General features: G+C 45.6%; 1 protein-coding gene across 1 annotated transcript in view; it reads right to left on the reverse strand.

Moving 5' to 3' along the window:
• Positions 1–7,117, reverse strand: part of LOC137438912 (uncharacterized) — a 144,288-nt gene extending 137,171 nt beyond the window's left edge. The window contains exon 1 of the mRNA XM_068134385.2: positions 6,845–7,117. Coding sequence (XP_067990486.2) covers positions 6,845–6,956 — 112 coding nt within the window. The 5' untranslated portion in view covers positions 6,957–7,117. The remainder of the gene's footprint in view (positions 1–6,844) is intronic.
• Positions 7,118–27,506: the final 20,389 nt, after the last annotated feature.

Here is a 27,506-nt window from a genome sequence, read left to right on the forward strand (position 1 = left end):
AAGGAAGGATGGTTAATATTGAAAACCGGTATGTTTCAAGATCGATACCTGTTTGCATTGCAGTATTATGTGACAACATCACACCATTTAATGCAAATGTTGGAATGAAAGTCTTTGTGGCAACGATCCATATCTTCTCTAATAATTTTGGTGGCATAGTGGTTAAAGCATCCGCTCTGGAGTCGAGCAGGTCAGCCGTTCGATTTCGACACTGCCCGAGTAATACCAAAGATTGTAAAAATGGTAGGCCGACATGCTGCTCACTTTCTGGAAGAGCATTTAAAGGAAGGGGCAAGGACAAAGGAAATGTAGGCATCCCTCCATTAGATGGTCACGAGACAGGTGCGTTTTACTGCATTGATGCTTATTCACCATGTCGCTGTCACAGTGTCACAAGATGGCATTGCCAGCACCCAGCATGCTGCAGGAAGTTACCTCACTTCCCCCAAAGCTCAGTGGCTTTGTTTGGCTGCAGTCAAGTCCAGTATTTGTTTATAAATGTTTGTACGTGTTTTGTGTTGCAGCTCATTCAATAGCGTTAAACCCTGTAAGGGGGAGGGGGATAGGGAAGTTGTGGTCTCATGGGTTGTTTGTACCTCCAGAGCAGGTGATGTAGAGTTGACTGCCAGATACAGTGCCTTAAAAAAGTATTCATACACCTTGACTTATTTTTTCACATTTTGTTGATACAGCCTGAATTTGAAATGGATTAAATTGAGATTTTATTTTTGTCACTGATTTTTTTTTTGTATACTGAATCGAGGCTCGTGAAAGAGCTAACATTTATTTCACAAGCAAATCAAACAGACAAACAAAATATATAAAAGAGGGAGCGGAAGACAAGATGTGAAGAGAAGGGGAAGCACACAAACACAACATTTGAGAGCAGGGAGAAGTGTGGGAGGGAGAGGGCTCGGGGGGAGGAGGCGTGGGAAGGGGGGGGGGGGAAGGTATAAAACACAAGGTGACCGAAATTAGCGGGGGTAGAAAAGATCAAGGTTTTGGATGGGGGAAGATAAGAGATGGTGGTGAACAGCTGTTTTAAAGACCTGGAGGGTGGAGTGGGATTGAAGAGAGTGAGGGAGTTTGTTCCAGAGGCGGGAGAAAAGAGGAATGAAGGAGTGAAGGTGAGCAGAAAGTCTTGATTTTGGCAGTTTAACCATAAAAGGGTTGCAGGCAGATCTTGTGCGACCTGTAGGAATATTTGGGGGACAGAGCCCAGAGAGAGCTGGGGGGTGGGGGGGGGCAAGGCCGGAGAGGAGTCGGTAGAAGACGGAAAGACCACCAACCTGCCTGCGGTGAGTGAGTGAAAGGCCCTTGGAGTTAGCTTCATCGCGGGAGATTCCAATGATTCTGAACGCTTTGGTTTCAACAGCGTGAAGACGAGCTAGGTGTGAGACAGGAGCACCAGACCAGAGGGGAGAGCAGTATTCCATAGAGCTGCAGATGAAAGCCTTGTAAGTGGTGAGGAGCTCAGGTGTACCAAGGAAGGACTTCGCACGACGGAGGATGCCCAGTCAGCGACTGGCTTTGGAGGCCAGATTTGAAATGTGGTTTTCCCAGGAAAGATCATGGCAGATAGTGAGACCCAAAAGATTGAGTGACAGAACTTCTTGGAGAGGATTATTCAGAAAGTGGTTGGGAGGGTTGTCCAGTCGGTCTTTTCGGAGAGACATCATAAGAGTGTGAGATTTGTCAGGATTGAAAGACATGTTCCATTTGTTTGCCCAGTCTGTGATTTTGTCCAGGTCTGCAGAGAGTGAGGAGGCTGCAGACTGCCGATCTGAGGGATGAGGAATGGAGCGACAGAGAGTAGAGTCGTCAGCAAAGTGATAGAGAGGATTTTCAAGAGAGTCAGAGAGATCATTGATGAAGACCAGAAAAAGCACAGGGCCCAGAACACTGCCTTGGGGAACTCCAGCCTGAACAGGAAGAGGAGATGAGAGAAACCCATTCAGGGCCACACGTTGACTACGACCAGAGAGGAAGTCCGCCAGCCATGCGTGGAGATTTCCATGGATACCAAAGGAGGAGAGTTTGGTGAGCAGACCGGGGTGCCAGACCGTATCGAAGGCACGTGAAATGTCAAGGAAGACAGCTCCAATTTCCTGTTTGGTGTTGAGGACCTCCATCCATTGTTGAGAAAGCAGAAGCAGCATGTCCAGAGTAGAGTGACCAGGTCTGAAACCAAATTGATGGTCAGAGATCAAGCCATTGGAGAAGAGGAAAGATTTCATATCTGAAGCAATGATGGATTCCATGACTTTGCTGATAATTGGGAGAAGGCTGATTGGTCTGTAGTTGCTAGGATCTGTTTTTGCACCTTTTTTGTGCAAAGCGGTGATGTTGGCTGATTTCCAAGCAGATGGCAGATGACCTTGAGCAAAAGAGAGGGTGAAGAGAACAGAAAGAGGGAGTGAAAGAGTGGAGGAACATGATTTTAGGACCCGTGGGCTGATGCCGTCAGGACCAGTTGCAGAATCAGAGTCGAGGGTTGACAGAAACTTTACCACCTTGTCAGGAGGAAAGGACACAGAGTCCAGGAGCAGCTGGGTATGACTGGGTACGGTGGGTACAGAGAGGGATGGTTTGGGACACAAGATTTAGAGGCAAACACAGAGTTGAGGCATTCAGCTTTTTCACGTGCGGGGTCAGCCTTGTCGCCGTTTGAGGTGAGGGAGGGGATGGAGGGGGAACAAACACCAGAAACAGATTTGACCAGATGCCACCAGGATTTGGAAGAGGGAGACAGATAAGAGAGTTCGGTCTTGAGAACGGAGAGATATTGTTTCCTGGCTCTCCTGAGGGTGGACACACACTTGTTTCGGGCTTTGTGAAAGGAAATGAGATTTCCTTCCGTTGGATTTGCTTTTCCAAGAGACGAAAGCAAGTTGTTTCTGGGCAACAGCCTCACCACAAGATTCCGTGTACCATGGACGGGAGGAAGGGTATGACAACTGAAGACGAGACGGGATAAATCTGTGCATGAGAGAGAGCAATTTACTTTGAAAGAATTCCCAGGATGAGTTGATGTCAGAGGCGGTAGAGATGGGAGACCAGTCCAGATGATTGATGGCTGCTTGAAGACCGTGCCAGTTGGCCTGAGTGAAATGCCAGACTCGTCGACGCTGAGGAGGCTCTCTGAGAATGGTCAGAGAGATGTCCACTTTAGCAAGCACATGAACACATAATTAAAACATAATGTAAAAGTGGAGTTTTTTCTTTAGCATTTTTTACAAAATAATTAAAAATGAAAAGGTCTTGAATCAATAAGTATATAACCCCCTTTGTAATGAAACTCCAAATTGAGCTCAGGTGCATCCAATTTCCTGTGCTCATCCTTGAGATGTCTCTACAACTTGATTGCAGTACACCTGTGGACAATTCAATTGATTGGAAATGATTTAGAAAGAAACACACCTTTCTATGTAAAGTTCCACAGTTGACAGTGCATGTCAGAGCAGAAACAAACTCTACCATGAAGTCCAAGGAACTGTCCGTAGAACACCGAGATATAATTGTGAGGAGACATATCTGGGGAAGGGTATCAAACAATTTCAAGAGTGTTGAAAGTTCCCAAGAGCACAATGAACTCCATAATTAGGAAATGGAAACAGTATGGAACTTCCAAGACTTTTCTTAGAGCTGGCTGTCCGACCAAACTGAGTAACCAGACAAGAAGGACCTTGGTCACGGAGGAGACCAAGAACCCAATGACCACCATGACAGAACTACAGAGTTCCTTGGCTAAGATGGGAGAACCTGCCAGAAGGACAACAGTCTCTGCTGTTAATGTCATTTACATAGGCAAATGTAAGCCATGCCTGTAAAAAGGCACACCTGGAGTTTGCAAAAACGCATGTGAAAGACTCTGAGAGCATCGGGCAAAATATTATATGATCTGATGAGACGAAAATTTAACTCTTTGGTCTGAATGCAAAGTGCTATTTCTGATGAAAACCAAGCACAGCTCATCACCCATAAAACACCATCCCTACAGTGAGGCATGGTGGCAGTATCATGCTATGGGGATGCTTTTCAGAGGCAGGGACTGGGAGACGTGTAAGGAAAGAGGGAATAATGAATGGAGCCAAATACAGGCAAATGCTTGATGAGAACCTGCTTCAGAGTGCAAAAGACCATAGACTGTGGTGAAGATTTACGTTCCAACAGGACAATGACCCCAAGCATACAGACAAAGGCTTCAGAACAAGAACATGAAAGTCCTTGAATGGCCCAGCCAAAGCCCAGACTTGAATACCATTGAGAATCTGTGGAAAGACTTGAAGATTTCTGTTTAAATTAACATACTCCACCCCTCGTGATGGGAATGAAAGCACAAGCTCTTCCACGACATACGGTCTGCACAAATTTCCTACTTATTACATGGGGTTTCTTCTTCACGACAGTCGGAGCACACTACCTATGCAATTCTACCTGGACTAAGGTATTGCTTACCCTGCTGCCATTTCATTCACCACTTATAGGCCTCAACTATGCTGAGGTGACATCCATTTAAAAACTAAATAACGTGTCGTCTGTCATGAAAGAAAGATACGTTTCATAATGCAGAGGAAAGAAAACAGACATGATTAATATTTGAAGTTTTTAACAAAAAAAGCTTTCACTCGTTTTCAAGGCTGAATAGTGTGCAAATACAGGATTTACCAGAACGGCACTCGGAAGAGCGCAACCCTCTGCCATACTGAACAGTTTAGGTGTGTATCCCACTTATAGGCCAGATCTGGATTCAGACCTGAACCAAAATCTAATCAGCTTGTTCTTGTCACCTAACCAACTTGCCCACCAAGTTTAGTTATAACTCGCGCATAACTTTTTCAGATATCATGTTATATATCGCTTTTCGCCTGATCTCTGAATGGTGAAGGATTACTAAATAATTAAATAATTCTCGTATCCAAATCCATATTCAGATCTTCACCAAAATCGAATCGATTAGTCCTTGTCACACACACACACAACAGGTCCACCAAGTTTCATCCAAATCCGTCCACAACTTTTTGAGATATCCCGCTATGTATCGTTTTTGGCCCTTTCTCCAAATGGTGAAGAATCACTTAACAAATTATACTAGCCGGATCCGAATCCGGATCTTCACCAAAATCTAATCATTTCGTCCTTGTGATATACGCTACATCTCTGCCAAATGTCGTCTGAATCCGTCAACAACCTTTTGAGATATCTTGTTCACAGACAGACGGACAAGCAGACAGACAAGCAGACAGACAGACAAGCAGACAGACAAACAGACAGGCAAACAGACAGGCAAACAGACAGACAGGGGTGAAAACATAACCTCCATCTACCTTCGGTGGTGGAGGTAACAAACACACTTTATTTCACATGTTATGCGAAGTAAATAAGTATACGTGGCAACTTAAAGGCGACAAAAATCAGGTTGGGTGGGATCAAAAGTGAGTTTTATTTTATTTATTTACTGTCCCCAAACCTGATGAAACCTCGATTCGAGGGATTATTAGTGACACAAGATACATCAGAATACTGAGATTGCCTTTTATTGATGAGTAATTAATGATAAGGAGGTTCCAAGTAATACAACTTCAAACACGGTCATTATGGTGACGCGATATTCAATATAATTCAAATTTAAATTGACAATTGTATATGACTGTGAACTTTGACCCTTTGGTCTCAAAAACAATAGGCTTCTAGCTTAACAATAGGATAATGATCCATGTAAAAATGCCCTTTTGCTTTTATGAGCGGGAGGGGCGAGGGGAGGACAGAGAGTTGGGGTTCGGAAGTGGCACGGAGAGCAAACATCGGGCAGATTTGAATGGAGGAGATTGAGAGTTTCAATGGGGAGGGTGGAGGGGTTGACGACTTCAGGTGGTGGGTGGGGGAAAGGTTGATGTGCTGTGGTGGTGGGGGGAGAGGGGGGAGGAGGAGGGACGGCGGAGGAGGGGGACGGCGGAGGAGGGGGGCGGCGGAGGAGGGGGACGGCGGAGGAGAGGGGACGGTGGAAGAGGGGGGACGGCGGAGGAGGAGGGATGGCGGAGGAGGGGGCCGGCGGAGGAGAGGGGCCGGCGGAGGAGGAGGACGGCGGAGGAGGAGGCCGGCGGAGGAGGGGGACGGCGGAGGAGGGGGGACAGCGGAGGAGGAGGACGGTGGAAGAGGGGGGCCGGCGGAGGAGGGGGACGGTGGAAGAGGGGGGCCGGCGGAGGAGGGGGACGGTGGAAGAGGGGGGATGGCGGAGGAGGGGGGACGGCGGAGGAGGGGGACGGCGGAGGAGGGGGGACGGCGGAGGAGAGGGGACGGCGGAGGAGAGGGGTGGGGGGGGGGGGTGAAGGGGGTGAGTTTGAAGGTTTGGAGTGGAGAAGGGATTGAAGCATTCAGGTTGTAAGATGAAGATGAAGTACAGTACAAGAACAGAGTGTTTCGAACATGGGGGCGAGACCTTTGGATCACGCAAAGAGGGTCTTTCAAATGCACAGATAAGACCTTCGAAGCAAACTCTGTAATATGCACGAAATAAAGTTTCATGGCAGGTGAACACGAACAGCATCGACCACGCATGTCCGAGCCTACTGGCCAGGTGTCCACCATTAGACACTTAATAATTGATCATCGTGACGATGATTTAACCGGAGAAACTCGAGACACCATTCCTGTGCTTCCCTGCGCCGGTTACTGTTGCCATAGCAAAGGATCCACACCGAACGAGTCACGCAAAGTGAGGAAGAATTTCCCACCGAAACATTCAGCGGATTTAGCGAAATGTCTCACTAGGTTTGTGAGCCCGAAGACACACACCGTGAACCATTACAGGTGCGAAGGAGGGCGAGGGGAAGGTCGTGCTTACCGAACGTGCGAAGGTAGAACACGCGGTCCAGTGACTTCTCAGGGGAAACTCTCTTAATGTCGCAGTCGTCTTCGGGAGAGAGTAGCGACACCCCGAGTGGTCGCGCGTCCATCGAGCGCGAATCGGCGTCGCCTCGCTCTCGATCTTTCTCTGACCGAGCAGAGTTCAAGGCCCTTCGACGCCCTCCGGGCCATTCGTTGCTGCCCCGCGGGCGTCTCCCGCGCCGCGACTCCCACACCTCAACGGGACGTGCGCACGTCGCAACCTTAATACCTGTGTGACCGTATCAAGAAAACAATCCTCGACACGTCTCCCGCCGATGGTTGATCGTATTATATTAGTGTGAATCGTCGTTCTTCAACGCACGATGACAAAATTCCTCATCTCGCCCGGTCAAAGCTCATGGACTCCATGGACCTTTGGATTGATGGAAAAGCCCAACCATGTCATGGCTAAACTGAAGCTACAGCGATTCGATCTGCAAGTCGCAATAACCGGAGAGCTCACGGTTTGGTTCAACATGTCCCCTTAAAAACAAAGCGTGCCGTGAGCAGTGCTTGCTTACTTCGGGAGTATATTTAAAGCAAAGGTTAATGTGCAAGAAATGAAAAACAGGAAAGATTAAAACGAATAAAACTGAGAGATGTGAGGAGGACAACGGTAAGGGGTGTGTGAGGTGACCTGGGGATAAATGGGGATTTGGGGAGGAGAGAGGTGACGAGGGCGGGACTTTCGCCCATTTCGCGTACCTAATATGTAAACGGCCCGTGTCACGCAGCAGGATGCTCACAATGCTATTCCTACACGGATTTATTCAGCATCATCATAATCTGATCTGATTGGGGAAAGGGTATCCTCATTGGACCATTACCTGGCTAGTACAGGTAGGTCACGTATATTCCTAACGAGGGAAGGTCGTTCAATCTGCCGTTCAGGAAAGGTCAACCAAACCATCCTGCAGGTCCAAAATGAAATATTTGATATTAGTAATTATTATTATTACTATCATCATCATTATTATTATTATTATTAGCTCACCTGGAACGAAGTTCAGGGGAGCTTATGCGATGGCGCTTCGTCCGTCAGTCCGTAAACACTTGAAACTTCTTCTCCGAAACCGCTGATGGGATTGCGACCAAATTTGGCACAAATTGTTGTACACCGCACCTTTCCTATTCATCTCCAGGTGCTGCATGACGTCATTGCCGGGCACCGAAGGGGGCTCGGCAACGACGCACGCTGAAAGGGAGTACTCAGGTTTCACTCTGGTTGTTTGTTTGTTTGTTTGTTTGTCCAGGCGATATCTCAACCATCGTTTGAGCTAGGAAGCTGAAATTTCGGCACAATAGTGAGCAAGTCCTTTGGCAAAATAGATTTTTTATTTTTTGATTTATCAATTAATTATTTATTTATTTAATTAATTATTATCCATCAATGAAGTATTCTTTATTTCCTTTTTCACCTGGCCGATATCTCAGGCACCTTTTGAGCTAGGAAGCTGATATTTGGACACGACAATGACCAAGTGATTTGGCTGTATGCCATTAGCCATTTGAGTAAGAAAATATTTTATGATCGTCTTTTATTGATTTTAATGATGCAATTAACCAATCAATTATTGTACACCTCTCCCTCCCAATGCAGCCTCTATGAGCTGCACGGCGGTACTGCCGGATGCCGAAGGTGCGCGGGCAATGCCGCGCTGGAGGATATTTAATTATTTGGCATGGGGGCGGTGTACTTTGAATGTACCTGTACTTGTCTTGTTGTGTTGTGACTAAAGTTTGTTCACGGCATGAAAAAAATCGAGGTCTAAGGGGGTCTAACGGGGGTCAAAGTAGGTCCAAGTTTGATCCCCCAAAATAGGAATTTGTTTTTATCCCAGAAACTACACTATTTTGATGAAACTTCACCACAACCTTAATCACCCGTGTTGTCCCAAAGTTTGTTCACGGCATTGGAAAAATTGGGGTTTGAGGAGGTACACGGAGTGGGGGTTACCCCCCAAAATAGGTATTTTTTTGTTTGTTTGTTTAAATTATTATGATTATGTTTGTATGATTCTACCTGCTGCCCTGTCTTCTAGCAACCATTGAAATTGGTTTAAAATACCCTTAGTCAGGGTAGTATACTCTTTATTCTACCAGGTGAGTACCAGGTGTATTGCCCCTATGTTTATTGGCTGTTACGATAGCTTACAGAAATGCTCACTCGGGTTTGAGCTTTCTAGCCTCGGTTCCAATCCTGACAACTATAAACTACCCCCCTGGTGCATAATACGCAGGGCGAGGTATCAATGTGTACCTTGTCCATCAGGATGATGTTACGCCGGAGGACAAGTCTACCAGTACTGGGCTGATCGTTGGTGGATATTAACGATCCCACCGTGTCATTCGCGAAGAGTAAGCGACTTATCGCCGGCATCCTGAATAAACAAATCGCTGCACAAATCAGTTGTCGTCGAACGAATGTCAGGCCTGGTTAACAAGTTCGTGTCAGACTTGCACCAAAAACGTTCCCTTGGCTGACTGGTGGTAATAGTATTGGTAGTATTAGTGTTGGTCGTCATAGTAGTGGTGGTAGCGGGTAATGTTAGTAGTAGTAGTAGTGGTAGTATTAGTGGTAGTAGTAGTATTAGTAGTAGTAGTGATGGTAGCAGTAGTAGTGGTAGTATTAGTGGTGAGAGTAGTAGTAGTGGTGGTAGTAATAGCAGTGGTGGTAATAGAAGTGGTAGTAATAGTAGTAGTGGTAGTAGTAGTGGTGGTAGTAGTAGTAGTCGTGGTGGTAGTTGTAGTAGTGGTGGTTGTAGTAGTAGTAGTAGTAGTAGTGGTAGTTGTAATGTTGGTAGTAGTAGAGGTAGTAGTAGTAATAGCAGTGATGGTAGTAGTAGTAGTAGTAGTAGTAGTAGTAGTAGTGGTATTACTCGTGGTGGTAGTCGTAGTATTGGTATTGTTTGTAGTAGTAGTCGTAGTAGTACTATTAGTGGTTTTGGTAGTAGTAGTCGTAGTATTAGTAGTAGTGGTGGTAGTAGTGAAAGTAGTAATGTTGGTAGTTGTAGAAATAGTAGTACTAATAGTAGTGATGGTAGTAGTAGTAGTGGTAGTATTCGTGGTGGTAGCAGTAGTATTGGTAGTGTTGGTAGTAGTAGTCGTAGTTGTAGTAGTGTATTGGTAGTGTTGGTTGTAGTAGTAGTCGTAGTAGTAGTAGTAGTAGTAGTGGTAGTAGTAATGTTGGTAGTAGTAGAGGTAGTAGTAGTAATAGTAGTGATGGTAGTAGTAGTAGTGGTAGTATTCGTGGTGGTAGTAGTGTATTGGTAGTGTTGGTAGTAGTAGTAGTAGTAGTAGTAGTAGTAGTAGTAGTAGTAGTAGTAGTAGTAGTAGTAGTAGTAGTAGTAGTAGTCATAGTAGTAGTATATCATGGCCTTTTCAAAAGGATTTTCAGACAAAATCCTGATTCAAAAACCAAGGACTGTCCAGATATCTTTGTGATTCCCCCACAAAAAAAAGAAATCAAATCAAATATTGGGTCGGTTTGCATTGCATGTATGTTGGAAGGGTTGTAGGTGGTAGAGGGAGGTGTGCATTAGGTAGATTTTAGGCGTGCAGGTAAGTTTGGAGGTACTGTAGATGGGTAGAGGGTAGGTAAGCATTCATAACAAGTCGTGAACGTTTCCATGGCTGAAAACCAACCCTGGGCAGCTCGCCACTCCATCATACTAAGAACCATAGCACCGGCACACAATGGCCTACTCTACTGTGAAATACCAGTCGAACGGGAATGAATCCAGTGGGCTACCACAGCCATCCTGCCAAACCCGAAAATGTGCGGTGTTGAACTTCACACAATCTTTAACGTTTTATTTTTAAATAGAAATTACTTGGTGAAAGGTGGTTGTGCAAGTTTTATTCGTTTCGACAAAAAAAATTCTTCCACCAAAGGAATTCCTCCTTTAAATCATTTCGAGTGTCAGTTACAGCGTGGCTGCCGTGGAAACGTGACGTCACAGGTACACCCATTCCCAACATTGAGGCAGCGCAGAACATGGGGGTAACTTCCCTTCGCATCTTTAAACAACTTTCATCAAAAGCGTTAAAAAGTTTCACAAAGTGACCAAACTTTCCATCACGTGAAACACCAAAAGTCCCAAATCAACAAAGCCCTTCCTTCGTGTGACGTTGTTGTTTTAGGGAAGGACTCACATACGGAAGGACTCCAGAACATCGCGGGTCTACTCTGAGCAGGCAAGGGTCTTCTCTACCTTCAGCGACCCCCAATTATTTCCACCTTCATGTGGAGTCGGCCGAGGGGAATGGTTCTGACACAAGCCTTTCACGAAGCAGCTGGCTAGGCCTGACGTTCGAATAGAGGGAATTTGGAATATGGCCAGGATGCCGGCGATAACTCGCCGACTTTTGGTGTGGGACACCGCGGGATCTTTCGTCCATCGACTCTAGTCTAGGCTGTCCTACCTTCTCTGTACCACGAGGCACTCTGACTGGCCCCCTGGACCCCCCCAAGAGGTTAGCGGGGAGTCAGTGAGCGAGTCGGTCACGAACAGGTTGCCACGCTGACCCTTGGTGGGGTCTTCGGGGTCGCATTTTGAGAACGTCTCGCTATTTAAGAGCCATCAGATTTGTGGATAGACAGAGCACAAAAGATGCGACTTCTAATCCGGCTTAACGCCTCCATCATCTCAACTTTCTGTATCCCACGATATGAAGTGGTGAGTCAGCCAATCACTCTGACACGCTTTCAACAAGGATTTACAACATCCTCATCTTAATCCTGCTCAGACACCGCAAACCTAACAGCTGTCTGCGGTCCACTTTAGCCTATTAAACGGGCTCATTCCTTGGCGTCAATTTGACGGTGCGTGTTTGGACCGTTTTCAAATGGTCGGCTCCAGCAACCGTTGCCAGGTGACCAAAACCCAAGCGGCGATTGTCCTGTTGCCATGGCAATATAATTCAGGCATAAAAGCTGGCAGTTATATTTTAATTCTTCATTTATTTTTATTTATTTATTTTTAAATCCATGCCCTGATCTTGGTTGTCCTTTTTGAAGCTTTGCTTTGACCAAACAGAGGCACCACCTCGTCAACTTATTTCACTATTGGTTCCACTATTACAAAACTTTACGGTTACGTCATCCACGTAAATGCGTCATGACGTCTTTTAAAGGGCGAGAGGGAAATGCAGTGCATTGCAAGGTACTGAAGTTCCTCCAGCTGGACTGTTTTGATTAAAATGCCTTTTACCAACAAGGTGAAGTTCACTTTTTCAGGAGGGGAGGAGGGGGAGGTGGGAGGCAGGAGAGGAAGGGGAGGAAGGGGGTTCATCACCTTTTCGTTAAATATATGCTGGTGAATGTGGCATTCATCCCGTTTCTGCGTTAAGTGTGATGCAGAACAGGAGGAAGAAGAAGCCATCTCACCAACTTCGTACACTTCCGGAATTGTTTGATTTATTTGTATTCAAATGTCTCGTGATTGTTTTGTATTTATTTATGCGAATGTGTACTTGTATATAACTGTCATTAATTTAAAACTAGGGCATGCCCGTACTATATATATATCTAAAATTATATCCCCCCCCCTCTATTTACATGAAATGGTTTGGTCCGGTGGCAATCCCCCCCCTCTATTTACATGAAATGGTTTGGTCCATTCGCAAAGCCAAAGCGAACGGCTTGCGAGTACGGTGACAATCCCCCCCCCTCTATTTACATGAAATGGTTTGGTCCAAAGCGAACGGCTTGCGAGTACGGTGACAATCCCCCCCCCCCCTCTATTTACATGAAATGGTTTGGTCCAAAGCGAACGGCTTGCGAGTACGGTGACAATCCCCCCCCCTCTATTTACATGAAATGGTTTGGTCCAAAGCGAACGGCTTGCGAGTATGGTGACAATCCCCCCCCTCTATTTACATGAAATGGTTTGGTCCAAAGCGAACGGCTTGCGGAGTTTGGTAAAGAAATCGCCATAGCTCGGTAACTACTTCTCCGATTAATATGAAACCTTGAAAAGGCACATCCTCGGGTCCCCAGCAATATACCTGGCAAGTTTCAAGTATATCGGACCGGTAGTTGTCGAGAAACAGCGGTCGCATACACACACACAGACACACACACACACACACACAGAGATTACTGGAATTATAGATAGATGCTTAGGCACTATCGAGCGATTTTTTTTTTTTAAACGATCTTTTGTTTTTCAATTATTATTATTATTATTTTTGCCTAAAACACTCCCAGGCACTCACTGATGAAGCTCTGAAAGTTTGACGAAGATCCGTTCAGCCATCTCTGAGAAAAATGGTGACACACAGACAGACAGACACACAGACAGACAGACAGACAGACAGACTGACATCCCTCTTATATAGTAGATTTATTGAGTATTATTATGTTATTATGAGTATTGTGTTATTATTGTTATTCGTGTTAGAATGAGGTAAGCTCAAGTGTTAATGACGTCATTGGTTGTGGAATTCTGCCTGTGGAGAGAACTAGTTTATCTTCTTCTTCTTCTTTAACAGCCACAATTTTCCCACCCAGGGGAAGCTTGGCCCATGTCTTTCCCAAACAGGCTGCCCAGGTCTGACGTTCGACTAAGGTAATGATTTAATGACTCAGGTAACTGGGTTTATTGTTAAATTTAATTTATTAATGATTTTCTTTTTTTTTTCTTTTTTTAAATTTTTATTATAAATTTTTATTTAATTAATTTAAATTTAATTAAAATTTAATTTTAAAAAATTAAATTAAAATTTTATTATTTCTTTAAATGTATTAATTAATTTATTAATTTATTGTTATATACAGACTTGGCATTTAATATGGAATTTTTTTTGTTGTTGAATTGGGTTTACTTTCTTAACTCAGTATATCAATCTGGTGAGTTTCTTTTACATTTTGGTGATTTATTTGTTAAAAGAACCATGTCACTGATTGTCTGTCGCAGCAAGAAGTCAACAACAGGATTATATCACAGGTGGCGTGGCAAAATGTACGGACAGGTGCATTTGATGATTGGCTTCACAGTCGGGTATACAAGGGTTGTTGCGTTCTGTATTAGTGGAAAACAACTGCTGCACGTCTCCAAATGCTATTGCCGCTTCCTCTGGAGATGGTCCGTCAACTCGACAATGCTGTTTGCCATGGAGTTGTGGCTTTACGAAATTACGGCATGAAACAGCGTGCTATTGCTCGGCAGTATGGCATCACTCAAGGTCAGGTGTCAAATATCCTGAAACGAAATGCTCAGATGGGTGTCCCTACTCCAATACCGAGGCCAGGACGTCCCCACAGAACCACAAGGAGGGATGATCGCCAGCTTCACCGGTTAGTCCGCAATGGCCGTACCAAGTCAGCTAATCAGCTTAGGGCTGAGTGGCAGCAACTGACAAATGTGCCTGTATCCAGAAGGCTAGTCAACCTTCTACTTCTTCTACCAACCAACGACTGGTTCAAGCAGGCTATCGTGCGAGGTATCCCCTGAGAAAGCCACGCCTGACCAGACCACACCGCCAGCACCGATTGCAGTGGGCCAGAGAGCACCGTCAATGGCAGCCAGGACACTGGAATCACGTGATCTTCAGTGACGAGTCTAGATTTTTGGTCTATCGTCAAGATGGCCGCGTCCGAGTGCGCAGACAAGTGCATGAAGCCTACAACAAAGATTGTATAGTGCCAAGAGTCCAAGCTGTAAGTGGTGGGGTGACCGTTTGGGCTGCTTTTCATGCAGGGGGCAAAACTGACCTGGTTGTTCTGAATGGAAACCTGAACCAGTTCAAGTACAGGGCCATTCTGGAAGAAACATTGCTTCCATTTGCTCATGCAGCCTTTTGAGGAAACGTTGTCTTCCAAGATGACAATGCACGGCCTTATCATGCTCGCATGATCCAACACTTTCTTGCTGACTGTGGTGCGGAGCATATGGAGTGGCCCGCCATGTCCCCGGATATGAGTCCGATAGAGAACTTGTGGGCAGAATTAACGCGTCAAATCGACCACTTGGACCAGCAGCCGACCTCTGTGCGTGAATTGCAGCAGACTATTGTCACTACATGGCAAGCGATTCCTGTCCAAACCTTGGCAAATCTCGTGAACAGCATGCCTCAACTTGTACGTGCTCTCCTGAATGCTCGTGGGGGTTACGCGAAGTACTGAACTGTAATTTTACTGTCCGTAATCCCAGTCGTAATTTAACTTTTGTTTTTGTTTAAAAATTTTTTGGCTAATGTGCAAAATAAAAAGATACTTCTGGAAAACTTACAGAAGTTTACACAGTACTGTCCATGAATTGAGTTCGATATCAGTTTGCATCACTTTCAAGGATCAATTTATTAGTTTCGAAATGTCAAATGTGGTTTTTGTTTCTTTTAAAGGTCACATTAACAAAATCTAGAATAATTTCAACATAATTCCAATGAATTTTTGGTTCTAAGACATCTTGAAAAGTAAGTTCACCCCCACAAAAAAAATATTCCATATTAAATGCCAAGTCTGTATATTTTAATTTATTGTTAAATTTATTGATTTGTTTACTTGTTATTTTTATTTAATTGATGATGGTAATGACTAAGGTAACTAAGGTAATGGCAGGTATTTGTAAATTGTTCAGGGTGCCGGCGATAGCTTTCCTGCTCTTTCTGAAGGACACAGTGGGATCTTTATCATCCACCAACTTATTCCAACGCCCAGGGTAACGTCCATCTGAGAAATGGCACACACATTGATGAATCACCCTGCCTGTGATACACTGGGATAGCTGGGTCGGGATTCAAACCCAGGTTAGACAGCTCAGACGCAAGTGTGTTTACTTCTTGGCGTCTAGGCCATTCTGCCAGGCCTTGGAGAGAACAAGCTTATGTGAAACCCAAATCAGTACCTTCTTGAGTCTAAGCCTCCCTGGGCTAGGGAGCAGACGGTCTATGTTCCCCCATCTAATTACATGGGGTCTTTAATATAGTTCACCTTGCTGATCATGAGGACCCTTCATCAGATCTCTCACCGACCTGAGCCATTTGCTTGGTGGACCATTGCGGCCCAGTAGCGATCCACCAGTGCAAAGTAAGCAACATTGGTTTGTAAAATATTGATACTGCCGTACATCCTTGATCGTAGCATAGATGAAGCAATAGTATGTAATAGGGGTTGATACTTCGTCTGCTGGAAATCAACAAAACTCTCTCTTACCTTTCCTTCTTCAAGGCTGCCCTCTATTGTCACAGTGACGTAATTGCGGCCAAACGACAATACAACTTCCTTCACAATGAAATCAAAATGAGTTCAGTATTAAAAGAAAACAAATCTAGTGATACTTTGTTAACTATAACGGCACTCAGTAGACAGCATACCTCCACCTGGTTGGCCATATATCTCCCAATGATGGAGAATCACATAAAAAATTCTACAAACTGGAACCGGATCTTCACCAAAATTGAATCGATTCTTCCTCGTCACATACGCTGCATCTCTGCCAAATTTGGTTCGAATCTGTCCACAACTTTTTGAGATATTTTGTTCACAAACGGACAGCCAGACAGGGGTGAAAACATAACCTCCATCCACCTTTGGTGGCCAAGGTAATAATGCCTGTGGTCAGGTGCAACAACAACAATATATTGTTGTGGGAATGGTCTTGAGAGGTTAATAAAACTGTTTAGTGGAACGATGGTTATTATTTAGCATTTGTTTCGATAAATGTGATGGATTATTTGTGCAATAGATACACGTTCTGTATGTACAGTCAGGTGTTTGTTTTCCCTACCCTACTGTTTTGTCCTCCCCTATTCAATCCTCTGGCTGAACATTTTTAATGTTGTTTTCCTCTGTTTACATGTCTTAACAAAGTGTACACGAGAGATTTGCGGCTCAAGCCATGTGAATATGCAGGTGTGGCAAATCTGCATTGACATATCAATTAGATTCACCACAGGAACTAATATGCAGAGCGAATCTGCATTGAAGAAGTCTGAGGTTAGCCTCACCATGGGAGCTCACACGGCCCAGCACGAGGCCACATCAGTAGTTATCATACGTGCAGTTTACAGTTGGTGACACAGCTTATGCAGAGAGACACAGTTGTTGACGCAGAGAGACAGTTGTTGACGCAGAGAGACGCAGTTGTTGACGCAGAGGAGACGCAGTTGGTGACGCAGAGAGACAGTTGTTGACGCAGAGAGACACAGTTGTTGACGCAGAGGAGACGCAGTTGTTGACGCAGAGAGACAGTTGTTGATGCAGAGAGACGCACTTGTTGACGCAGAGGAGACGCAGTTGTTGACGCAGAGAGACAGTTGTTGACACAGAGAGACACAGTTGTTGACGCAGAGAGACACAGTTGTTGATGCAGAGAGACAGTTGTTGATGCAGAGAGACGCACTTGTTGATGCAGAGAGACATAGTTGTTGACGCAGAGAGACAGTTGTTGACGCAGAGAGACAGTTGTTGACGCAGAGAGACGCACTTGTTGACGCAGAGAGACACAGTTGTTGATGCAGAGAGACAGTTGTTGATGCAGAGAGACACAGTTGTTGATGCAGAGAGACACAGTCGTTGATGCAAAGAGACACAGTTGTTGACACAGAGAGACACAGTTGTTGACGTAGAGAGACACAGTTGTTGATGCAGAGAGACACAGTTGTTGATGCAGAGAGACACAGTTGTTGATGCAGAGACACAGTTGTTGACGCAGAGAGACGCAGTTGTTGATGCAGAGAGACGCACTTGTTGATGCAGAGAGACACACTTGTTGAGCAGAGAGACGCAGTTGTTGATGCGGAGAGACGCACTTGTTGATGCAGAGAGACACAGTTGTTGATGCAGAGACACAGTTGTTGATGCAGAGAGACGCACTTGTTGATGCAGAGAGACGCACTTGTTGACGCAGAGAGACGCACTTGTTGACGCAGAGAGACACACTTGTTGAGCAGAGAGACGCAGTTGTTGATGCGGAGAGACGCACTTGTTGATGCAGAGAGACACAGTTGTTGACGCAGAGAGACACAGTTGTTGACGCAGAGAGACACAGTTGTTGATGCAGAGAGACACAGTTGTTGATGCAGAGAGCCACAGTTGTTGATGCAGAGAGCCACAGTTTTTGATGCAGAGAGACACAGTTGTTGATGCAGAGCCACAGTTGTTGATGCAGAGAGCCACAGTTGTTGATGCAGAGAGCAACAGTTGTTGATGCAGAGAGACACAGTTGTTGATGCAGAGAGACACAGTTGTTGATGCAGAGAGACACAGTTGTTGATGCAGAGAGACACAGTTGTTGATGCAGAGAGACACAGTTGGTGATGCAGCTGATGTAGAGACACAGTTGTTGATCAGAGAGACACAGTTGTTGATGCAGAGAGACAGAGTTGTTGACGCAACTGATGCAGAGAGGAACAGTTGGCAATGCAGCTGATGTCGAGGCACAGTTGGCGATGCAGCTTATGCAGAGAGGCACAGTTGGTGATGCAGCTGATGTAGAGACACAGTTGTTGATCAGAGAGACACAGTTGTTGATGCAGAGAGACAGAGTTGTTGACGCAACTGATGCAGAGAGGAACAGTTGGCAATGCAGCTGATGCAGAGGCACAGTTGGTGACGCAGCAGACACAGGGAGGTACAGTTGATGATGCAGCTGACACAGAGCAGCCTAGTCAGTGATGCAGCTGACACAGAGAGGCACAGTTGGTGATGCAGCTGACACAGAGAGGCACAGTTGGTGATGCAGCTGATGTAGAGGAACAGTCGATGATGCAGCTGACACAGAGAGGCACAGTTGGTGATGCAGCTGACACACATAGGCACAGTTGATGACGCAGCTGACACAGAGGCACAGTTAGTGATGCAGCCAACACAGAGAGGAAAAGTTGACGACACAGTTGACGAAGAGAGGCACAGTTGGTGATGCAGCTGACACAGAGAGGCACAGTTGACGACACAGCTGACGCAGAGGCAGAGTTGGCAACACAACTTATGTGGGTTAGGTGGGTTGGGCATTACAGTTGCTTTTGAGAAAGATAAAAGCCGAGAGAGGACAATAACAATGGAGGAGAGCACCATATATCGGCAGGAAGAGTCACAGAGTGTGCACAATGGAGTGTACCGAAGCTGTGAACATTAATTTCTCCACATCACCGAGGGCTTTGAGGGAAGTGATGATTATGCTGGATTATTCCAGAGAACTCCCGATAACTCTGCTTCTGGATTCCTGCACAGCTTGCCTCTGGATTTGAAATCGACCTCTCAGTATTGTTTGTACTTATTCCCTGTACTGTATTCTTGTCGAGTGCATGAACAGGCCCGAAGATAAGAACCGTTAAGAAATCTGCAACGTTTGGTTTGTTCGAGGCGGTAAGGGTTATAACCGGTTTTATTTACTGATTCATTTAAATATTTGTTTATTGCATACTGGTTGTTAATGCTTCATGTTATCCTTCTCTCACGCCACTTGATTGTTAAATAAATGTACCTGGTCTCTGGGTGGGATTCTGCTCATTGTGGTGATCTTATTTGGTCTCATTTGATGATTTTGGTAAAGTTGCACAAGCTGGCTCAATCCGGCTCAGAACGCTCGTGATCTGTGGTTGCTCGGCCAGATTAGGAACGTTGTGAGCACCTATCGGCGCATTACTTTGTTATGTACATGGTCCCAACGTGTATTGTAATGTGACAAATAGATCCAGGAACTTTCTCGGGGTTGTGGACTTAGATGGCCGTTGTGGTCATTTTGACAGAACCCGCGGAACATGAATCGGGCCCCATGCCGGTCCCTTGTCTGTAACAATTGGTGTCATAAGATTGGATTCAAACCCAAGGTGCACATTTTTGCACCTCAAAGCAAAATTGCAGAGTAGCCTCACTTCTAAACGCTTAGTACATCCGGCCTCCTCTTTCACTGACACCCAAATGTTCCTCCATGCCTTCAACCAAAAACATTCTCACCACCAACCCACCCATGAAGTCTGTCGCATGTTATCTAGTATTGGAGTCCTAAGGTGTCAATTTTGCAGAGGTTGGGTGCACATGACAATAATTTCCCCTTCACGTCCATTCATGATATTAAACCCCTCCATGTCAGTACTTCTCCCTCTCTCCACACCATCCTGCCTTCCCCCCACCCAACACCCTTTCCTTACTCTTTTCCACATCTCCATGCCCTATCAGCAGTTCCTCCCCCTGTCTCTAACTTCGTGAACCTCAAACAACCATGGCCTCACCGGCAGAGTTTGGGGGGTCCGGTGGGGAGGCAATGCCCACACCTTTATTTTTTTCAGTACTTTACAATTAAGATAAAAGCATCCCGTATTTCCGTATTTAAACGTGAGTAACAATAATGAACGTAAACTGTATTTGTGATTTCACGTACACTGCAACTACACTAACAGACAGTAATTTTGGAAGTCAGACCTAGCTACCCATTATTAATATTAAGCCCTTGCCCCCCCAAATAGAGAAGTCAAACTACGCCTATGCACTGCCTCCACTCCAACATGACAGATCTCTCAATCCAGGCCACTGCCGATAAACTGGACATCATCTGTGTAATATAATCCTTCCACCCAAAGGACATCCCTGACTCCTTAGTGTCTCTCCCTGGCTATTGTCTCCTCCGATTTGATTGTCCTGAATCGTGTACTGGCAGCGGAGTTGCACTGTACATCAACAATTTCATTTATCACTCTTCATGTATTGCTCTTACACCTTCCAGACCCCAGGAATACCTCTGACTGACACTTCCCCTCCACTACCACCTCATTTTGTCTGTGTGTTGTACTATCCTCTCAACAAAGACAACTCCAACTCCATCCCTCACTCCATCTCTCTCTCCATCTCTCTCTCTCTCTCGCGGCCGCACGTGTGTAATCAGAGAACGTTGCTGCACGGCGTTTCTCGTGGTGCACGCCGTGTGGTAGCGCCGCCTTTCCTCCCTTTCTCCCGCTCTGTTCTTTACTCTTTTATCTATACGTTTCATTTCTTACGAGTTTGAGAGTGAGAGAGCGCACTCGATCCCGCGTTGCTTGTTTGCTTCACGGTGTCGAGTGTTTCCCCACGCCCGTGGCCATGGCGAACATCGAGGATTTTTCCGGTTTGGAAAAGTTGAGTCGGAAAAATGGTTTGTCGTGCACACCACCTTCTGAGGTGACGGTGGAGCAGATCGTGTTGTGCGTCGGTAAATGTATCGGTACGCACAATGTAATTGCTGCTTCGAGGATGAATCAGCGCGTCGTCATCTTCATCTCGAAAGAGGAAATGGTGACGCAGCTCGTCGAAAACGGTTTGACTGTCGAGCCGGATATCTTCGTGTTTGTTTCACCGTTGGATGCACCTTCGGTGAAAGTGATTGTGTCTAACATTCCGCCTTTTATCCGACACGAGCAGATTAAGACTGCTTTGGAGCAGTATGGTAACGTCGTGTCGAAAATAACTTTCATTCCTGTTCGATTTAAGGATCAGCAGATAAAACATGTTCTGTCCTTCAGGCGTCAATTATTTATTATTTTAAAGCCGGGAATTCGCAATTTGGAGGTGATGTTGAAAATTAAACACGACGACTATACATACCGGGTGTTTGCTACGTCACAGACCTTGGTATGTTTTAAATGTGGTCAGCACGGACATGTTAAAAACGAATGTCCCAGTAGCGTGTCCGAACAGCCAAGGGGGGAGTCTGAAAAGGAAAGTGAACCTGTGCCAGGTAACGAGGCTCCCACAGAGCCAGGTGAAACTGCTGAAAATCAAACCGAGGATACGAGCGGCTTTTGTGTTGTTACACGAGGAAAACGAAGGCACCAAGGTTCAAGTACAGTCGAGCCTGTTTCATATGCTGAAGCAGTCGCTGTGAAGAGGGCCTCACTCAATAGGAATGAGGGTAGTCCGAACCTCCTCGGTGCTGAGTCCTGTCCTCCTCCTCCTGGTGAGGAGGAGGCTATGGAGCAGCAACACGTCTTGTCAGGTGATGCTCCAAGTGGAGGTAAACCTTCTGCAGACTGTACATCAGTAAATGATGAGCTTAGGCATGGCAGTCAAACAATAGGTGTACCTGGTACTCCAGAAACCTCTGAAGAGGTAACTAAGGTTGCGGAGAATGATCCGTTACCTGACGAATTGATTTTCGTTAAGCCAATGCCAGTGTTCGATGCACCTGTACAGGTAAAAGACCGCGTTATCGAGCAGGAGTCGTGCGATTCGGACGACACGTGTTCGAGTTTGGATCCTAATGAGATAGGGGGTGCAGCTGGGGATTCGCAGGACTGCGAGGACTTAGATGCCCCCTCTCCTACCGAAGTAATTAAATTCCTTCATAATACTTTTCGGAAAAAGATAAAACTTGTTGAATTTTTCCCACAATTGGACAAGTTCCAAGTCACTGCATCTCGCATCATAAGCGATCCGACAGCCTATGGTGCTAACGAGTCTCAGGTGTACAGACTGAAAAAATTTGTTTCCGTAGCAAGGAAAGAACTTCGATGATCTGCCACTTGATAAAGTCTTAAAACTCGTTATGGTTTTATCTATTGCGAGTATAAACATAAACGGGGGCCGTGCCCCTATACGGAAGACACATTTACGGGTATTATTGGAGCAAAGGCATGTAGACATAGCCTTTCTGCAAGATGTACGTTGTGGGGATACCTGTTCAGCCGAATGGCAGAATACAATAAGAGGTTCTTGGTTTTTCAGTTCATTTGATTGTCCTAGAGCTGGAGTCGCTTTCTGGTTTCGACCAGGAATCTCATCCAGCCAAATAGCATTTCATGAAGTCAGGCGAGGTCATTTGGCCTTTGTTGTTTTTTCTTATGGAGGCCATAAGATCACATTGTTGAATGCCTATGTCCCAAGTGACCCTTCTCAAAGAAAAGAATTTTTTTCCCTTCTTGATAATTGTTTAGCCCAAATTGATTTTGGTGGTCTTGTCTGCCTAGCTGGTGATTTCAATTGTACCTTAGAGCCATCTCTGGACCGTAATGGTATAGAACCTCACCCTGAGAGTGCAAAACATTTGGCGGCTCTACTAGTAAAATATCACCTGGTTGATGGGTGGAGATTACAGCACCCTGGGGTTAAGCAATATTCATGGTGCCAAGCAAATAATAACAGAGTTTCCTTTGCTCGGTTAGATAAATTTTATATCAATAATGGGTTTCGGAATTTGATTTTGTCAACGGCGATTTTTCCCTCTGGTTTTTCGGATCATCATTTGGTTTCTCTAAAATTGATTTTTCCCTCCGCCCCTCGTACGAGTGCCTATTGGGCCCTCAATGTGGAACTGCTTGAAGAACCGCATTTTTGTAATGCATTCAGAGATTTTTGGGAGTCTCTCCATGCTAGGAAAAACACTTTCCAGAGCAGGAGGCAATGGTGGGATATTGCAAAAACCCATATCAAAATTTTTTGTAAACAATATAATCTCTATCACTCGAGGGATAATTTTTTTATGATTTCTAAACTTGAAAAAGAGATTCTAGAACTGCAAGCAAATCCTACCAAGTTGAGTAGCAGCACAAAAGAATACAAAGATTTTGTAAGCAAGAAGGAGCTGCTTCATCGCCTTGTTAAAGAACGGGCACAAGGGGCTTTAGTTCGGCTAAGAATGAAAAACTTAAAACTTCTTGACTCTCCTTCTAAGTATTTCTTCTCCTTGGAGAATAAGAATAAAGCACAACAGCAAATGCTATCATTGCAATCACCAGATGGTGGGATTGTAAGTCAACCTAAAATTATCAGAAGGTTAGTAAGTGATTATTTTTCCTCTCTTTTGTGTGCTAAAGAAGTTGATTTAGATGTTGCACATACCTTTGTTGAACCATTGCCCAAGTTGTGTGAATCGCAGCGAGTCTTGCTGGAGAGCACTATTACCCTGGGGGAATTGAGGTGCGCGCTTTTCGGTGTACCAACTGGTAAATCTCCTGGACTGGATGGCATTCCTCGTGAATTCTATGAAGCTTTTTGGGACATTATTGGAACTGAGCTTTTGGAAGTGCTCCAAGAAAGTTTACAAGTTGGGGAGCTTCCCCTAAGTTGCAGACGAGCAGTTGTGTCCTTGCTACCAAAGAAAGGGGACACTCAGCTACTTCGGAATTGGCGTCCAGTCTCCCTACTGTGCACCGACTACAAAATATTCTCCAAAGTCCTTGCCTCACGCTTAAAATCCGTCGTCCACTCGCTTGTCCACCCCGATCAAACTTGTTGCGTGCCTGGACGATCAATATATGACAATCTTGGTGCTGTTCGTGACATTTCTGACGTGTGTGACTGCCTACGCAAGAGCACAGGCCTCGTCTTTATAGACCAAGAACATGCTTTTGATAGTGTAGATCACAAATATTTATTTGCTGTTCTGAAGGGTTTTGGGTTTGGTCCCGCCTTTATATCGTGCATCCAGTTATTATATCATAATATTTATAGTTTGGTGAAAGTCAATAATGAACTGATTTCTCCTTTTTCTGTTTCAAGGGGTATAAGGCAGGGATGTCCCTTGTCTGGCCTCCTATATATTCTTGCCATTGAGCCTCTTTTAGTTCGGTTTCGCGAGAAATTTTTGGGTTTCTCCGTTTCCCCTAATGCCCCCCCCTATAAAGGTTGTAGCATATGCAGACGACATCTGCACTGCAATACAGTCTCAAGATGATGTATCCGAGTTAATCAGAGCTCTCAATAATTTTAGTCTTGCTTGTTCGGCCAAGGTGAACTGGTCAAAGAGTTGTGCCACCTTCTTTGGACTACCTTCAGGTTTTGCTTTCCCGCCACTGCCAGGAAATTTGTCCTGGAAGAATGATGGCGTTTACCATTTGGGCGTGCACCTCGGTGATTCCCGACGCATTCAAAAAAACTGGGACGGATTAATTGAGAAAGTGCATTCCAAGCTACAAAAATGGAAAGGGCTTCTTTGCAATCTATCCTACCATGGAAGAGCATTGGTGATTAATAACTTGGTCACTTCTACCCTGTGGCACAGGTTTATGGTCTTACAGCCACCAAAATGGCTCATCGAAACCATCCAGAAACATTTAATTGATTTTTTCTGGGGTGGTAAACACTGGCTCCGACCAGGCGTGCTCAGCCTTCCACGTAATGAGGGGGGTCAAGGGCTCGTTGATGTCAACAGCAGGCTCATGACTTTCCGCCTCCTTTTTGTGAAGAAGTTTCTTTACAGCCCCATGCATTGGGAGAGTTTAACCTTGTGTTTGCTAAAGCAAGCAGATCGGCTGGGATATGGTCGCGAACTGTTTTTGCTTGATCTCCCGAAGATCGATGTCTCATCACTCCCGCTGTACATGCAGAGTGTCATCAACGCCTGGCAAGCCTTGTCGTTGCGTCGTGACGCCGGTTCCATTACCACCTCGACATTCCTCAACGAACCAATCTTCTACAACCACCTTTTCTCAGCCATTCCTTCTTCCAGGACTTTTGTCCAGTACTTTGTGGGGTCAGATCTTCTCTCTGTCTGTAATTTGTTGGACTTTCAAAGAGAAAGATGGAAGTCCGCTCACGAAATTTCTGCCAGCTCTGGTTTCAGGTCCATTAGGATTATTGGCCAGATTTTTTTTGCTATCTCAAGAGCAGCAAATAATCTTGGAGTAGAGTTCAGGAGCCTGTTTGAGCCTGCGGGTTTGCTTGACCAATATGCTTTCCCTGTTTTGCTTTTGAATTTTAATGGAAAATTTGTACCCCTTAGCTCCATTGAGAAAGGGGCGTTGCATGAATGTTGTGTGCGCTTTATTTTTGCCGATTTTGTAAAAGGCCCTTTTGGAGTTCAGTGGAGAGAGCACCTGTCAACTCCTTCACCTATTACTCCTGTGTGGCGCAGTCTATATGCACCCCCAATCTCCAAGCGTACGGGCGACCTGCAATGGAGACTTGCGCATTGGATTCTTCCTCATAACATTTTGTTGCACAAATTTTCAAATGACATTTCTGAAGTGTGCCCCTTTTGTGAAAGTCGTGAAACGCTTTATCATGCATATGTTGGGTGCAGAAGACTTGTTCCTTTGTTTAAGTTCTTGCATGCCAATATTTTGAAAATGGGGCTTTTTTTTTCTTTTGTTGAATTTATTTGTGGTTATCCTATTTCTGCTGTGCATAAGTCTGAAACTGCTTTAGCGAACTTTTTGGTTGCTGAAGGAAAAATGGCAATTTACAAAACAAGGAAAAAGAAGGTGGAAGGTGGTGAATTTTCTTTTTGTAATATTTTGTTGACCTTGAAAGTCCTGATTAGTTCTCAGATACAGCTTGAGTACCTGTATTGCAGAAAGTACGGAAAAGAACAAGAATTTTCTGATAGATGGTGTGTTAAAAATGTTATTTGTTCTGTGAGGAACGAAACGCTTAATTTTGCTTTTTGATGTATTCATAGCTCTTGCATGAGCATTTCCTTTAAAATTGTTTGTGTTTTTTTCACAATTGTTTGTAAAATATTTTTGTACTTGCTGGTTTCGTTTAAATATCCTTTGCTCCTTTTTTGTGTAGTAATGATCCTTATGCAAATGTTTCTTTAAACTGGTTGCTCTGTTTACAACTACTTTGTGAAAGGTTTTTTATACTTTTATAATAAAAGAACACAAAAGTCAGTCTCTCTCTCTCTCTCTCTCTCTCTCTCTCTCTCTCTCTCTCTCTCTCTGTCTCTGTCTCTCTGTCTCTCTGTCTCTGTCTCTCTGTCTCTCTGTCTCTGTCTCTCTGTCTCTCTGTCTCTGTCTCTGTCTCTGTCTCTGTCTCTGTCTCTGTCTCTCTCTCTCTCTCTCTCTCGCCCCCTGCTGGCTGTCGGTGTGTTTGGGCGCGGCAAGATGGTGGCTATGCATGTGTGGTGAGGTACGAGCTGCTGTGCTGTTCTACTCTGTTGTCCTTTTCCACGTCGTATTTCACCTTCTCCTTCCCCCTGTTCGTTTATCTTCACATCCTTACTCTGCATTTGTGCCCCAACCCCTCCCCTTTGATCAGACCCAACACTTCGGGGCTTCGGCCTCCCCCCCCCTCCCCCACCCCCCTCTGCCTCCCTTTTCCCTCCTCGATTCCCTTTTTCTTATCTCGTTTGTATGTATATATTCACTCCGTGTCCTTTGTTTCCTTTCCTTTTCTGAGAGAGAGAAAGAGAGCCCGCAGCTGTTTGTGGATAACTTTTGCATTAATCGGCGGCCCATCCCGTCCTCCGGCTGATCGCTTTTTCTCCACCAGCTGTGTTTGTTTTTCGCCTTTGAAAATCTGTCTCGGCTCATAATCAATTAATCACTGTTCGGGAGCGATATTCACCCTCCCGTCCTCGTCCCTCCCCCCCCTCGTCCTCGTCCCCTCCCCCCATCCCTCGCCCCCCGTCCCTCGTCCCCCGTCCCTCGTCCCCCGTCCCCCGTCCCTCGGCCCCCGTCCCTCGGCCTCCGTCCCCCGTCCCTCGTCCCCCGTCCCCCGTCCCTCGTCCCCCGTCCCTCGTCCCCCGTCCCTCGTCCCCCCCCGCCCTCGTCCCCCGTCCCGCCCTCCCGCCCTCGTCCCCCGTCCCCCCCCACCCTCGTCCCCCGTCCCCCCCCACCCTCGTCCCCCGTCCCCCCCCCTCGTCCCCCGTCCCCCCCCCTCGTCCCCCGCCCCCCCCCCCACCCTCGTCCCCCGTCCCCCCCCCACCCTCGTCCCTTGTCCCCCGTCTCCCTCCCCCACCCTCGTCCCTTGTAAATTATGA

This window comes from Myxine glutinosa, chromosome 13 (assembly GCF_964187855.1).
Source record: "Myxine glutinosa chromosome 13, kmMyxGlut1.1, whole genome shotgun sequence".
NCBI lineage: Eukaryota > Metazoa > Chordata > Myxini > Myxiniformes > Myxinidae > Myxine > Myxine glutinosa.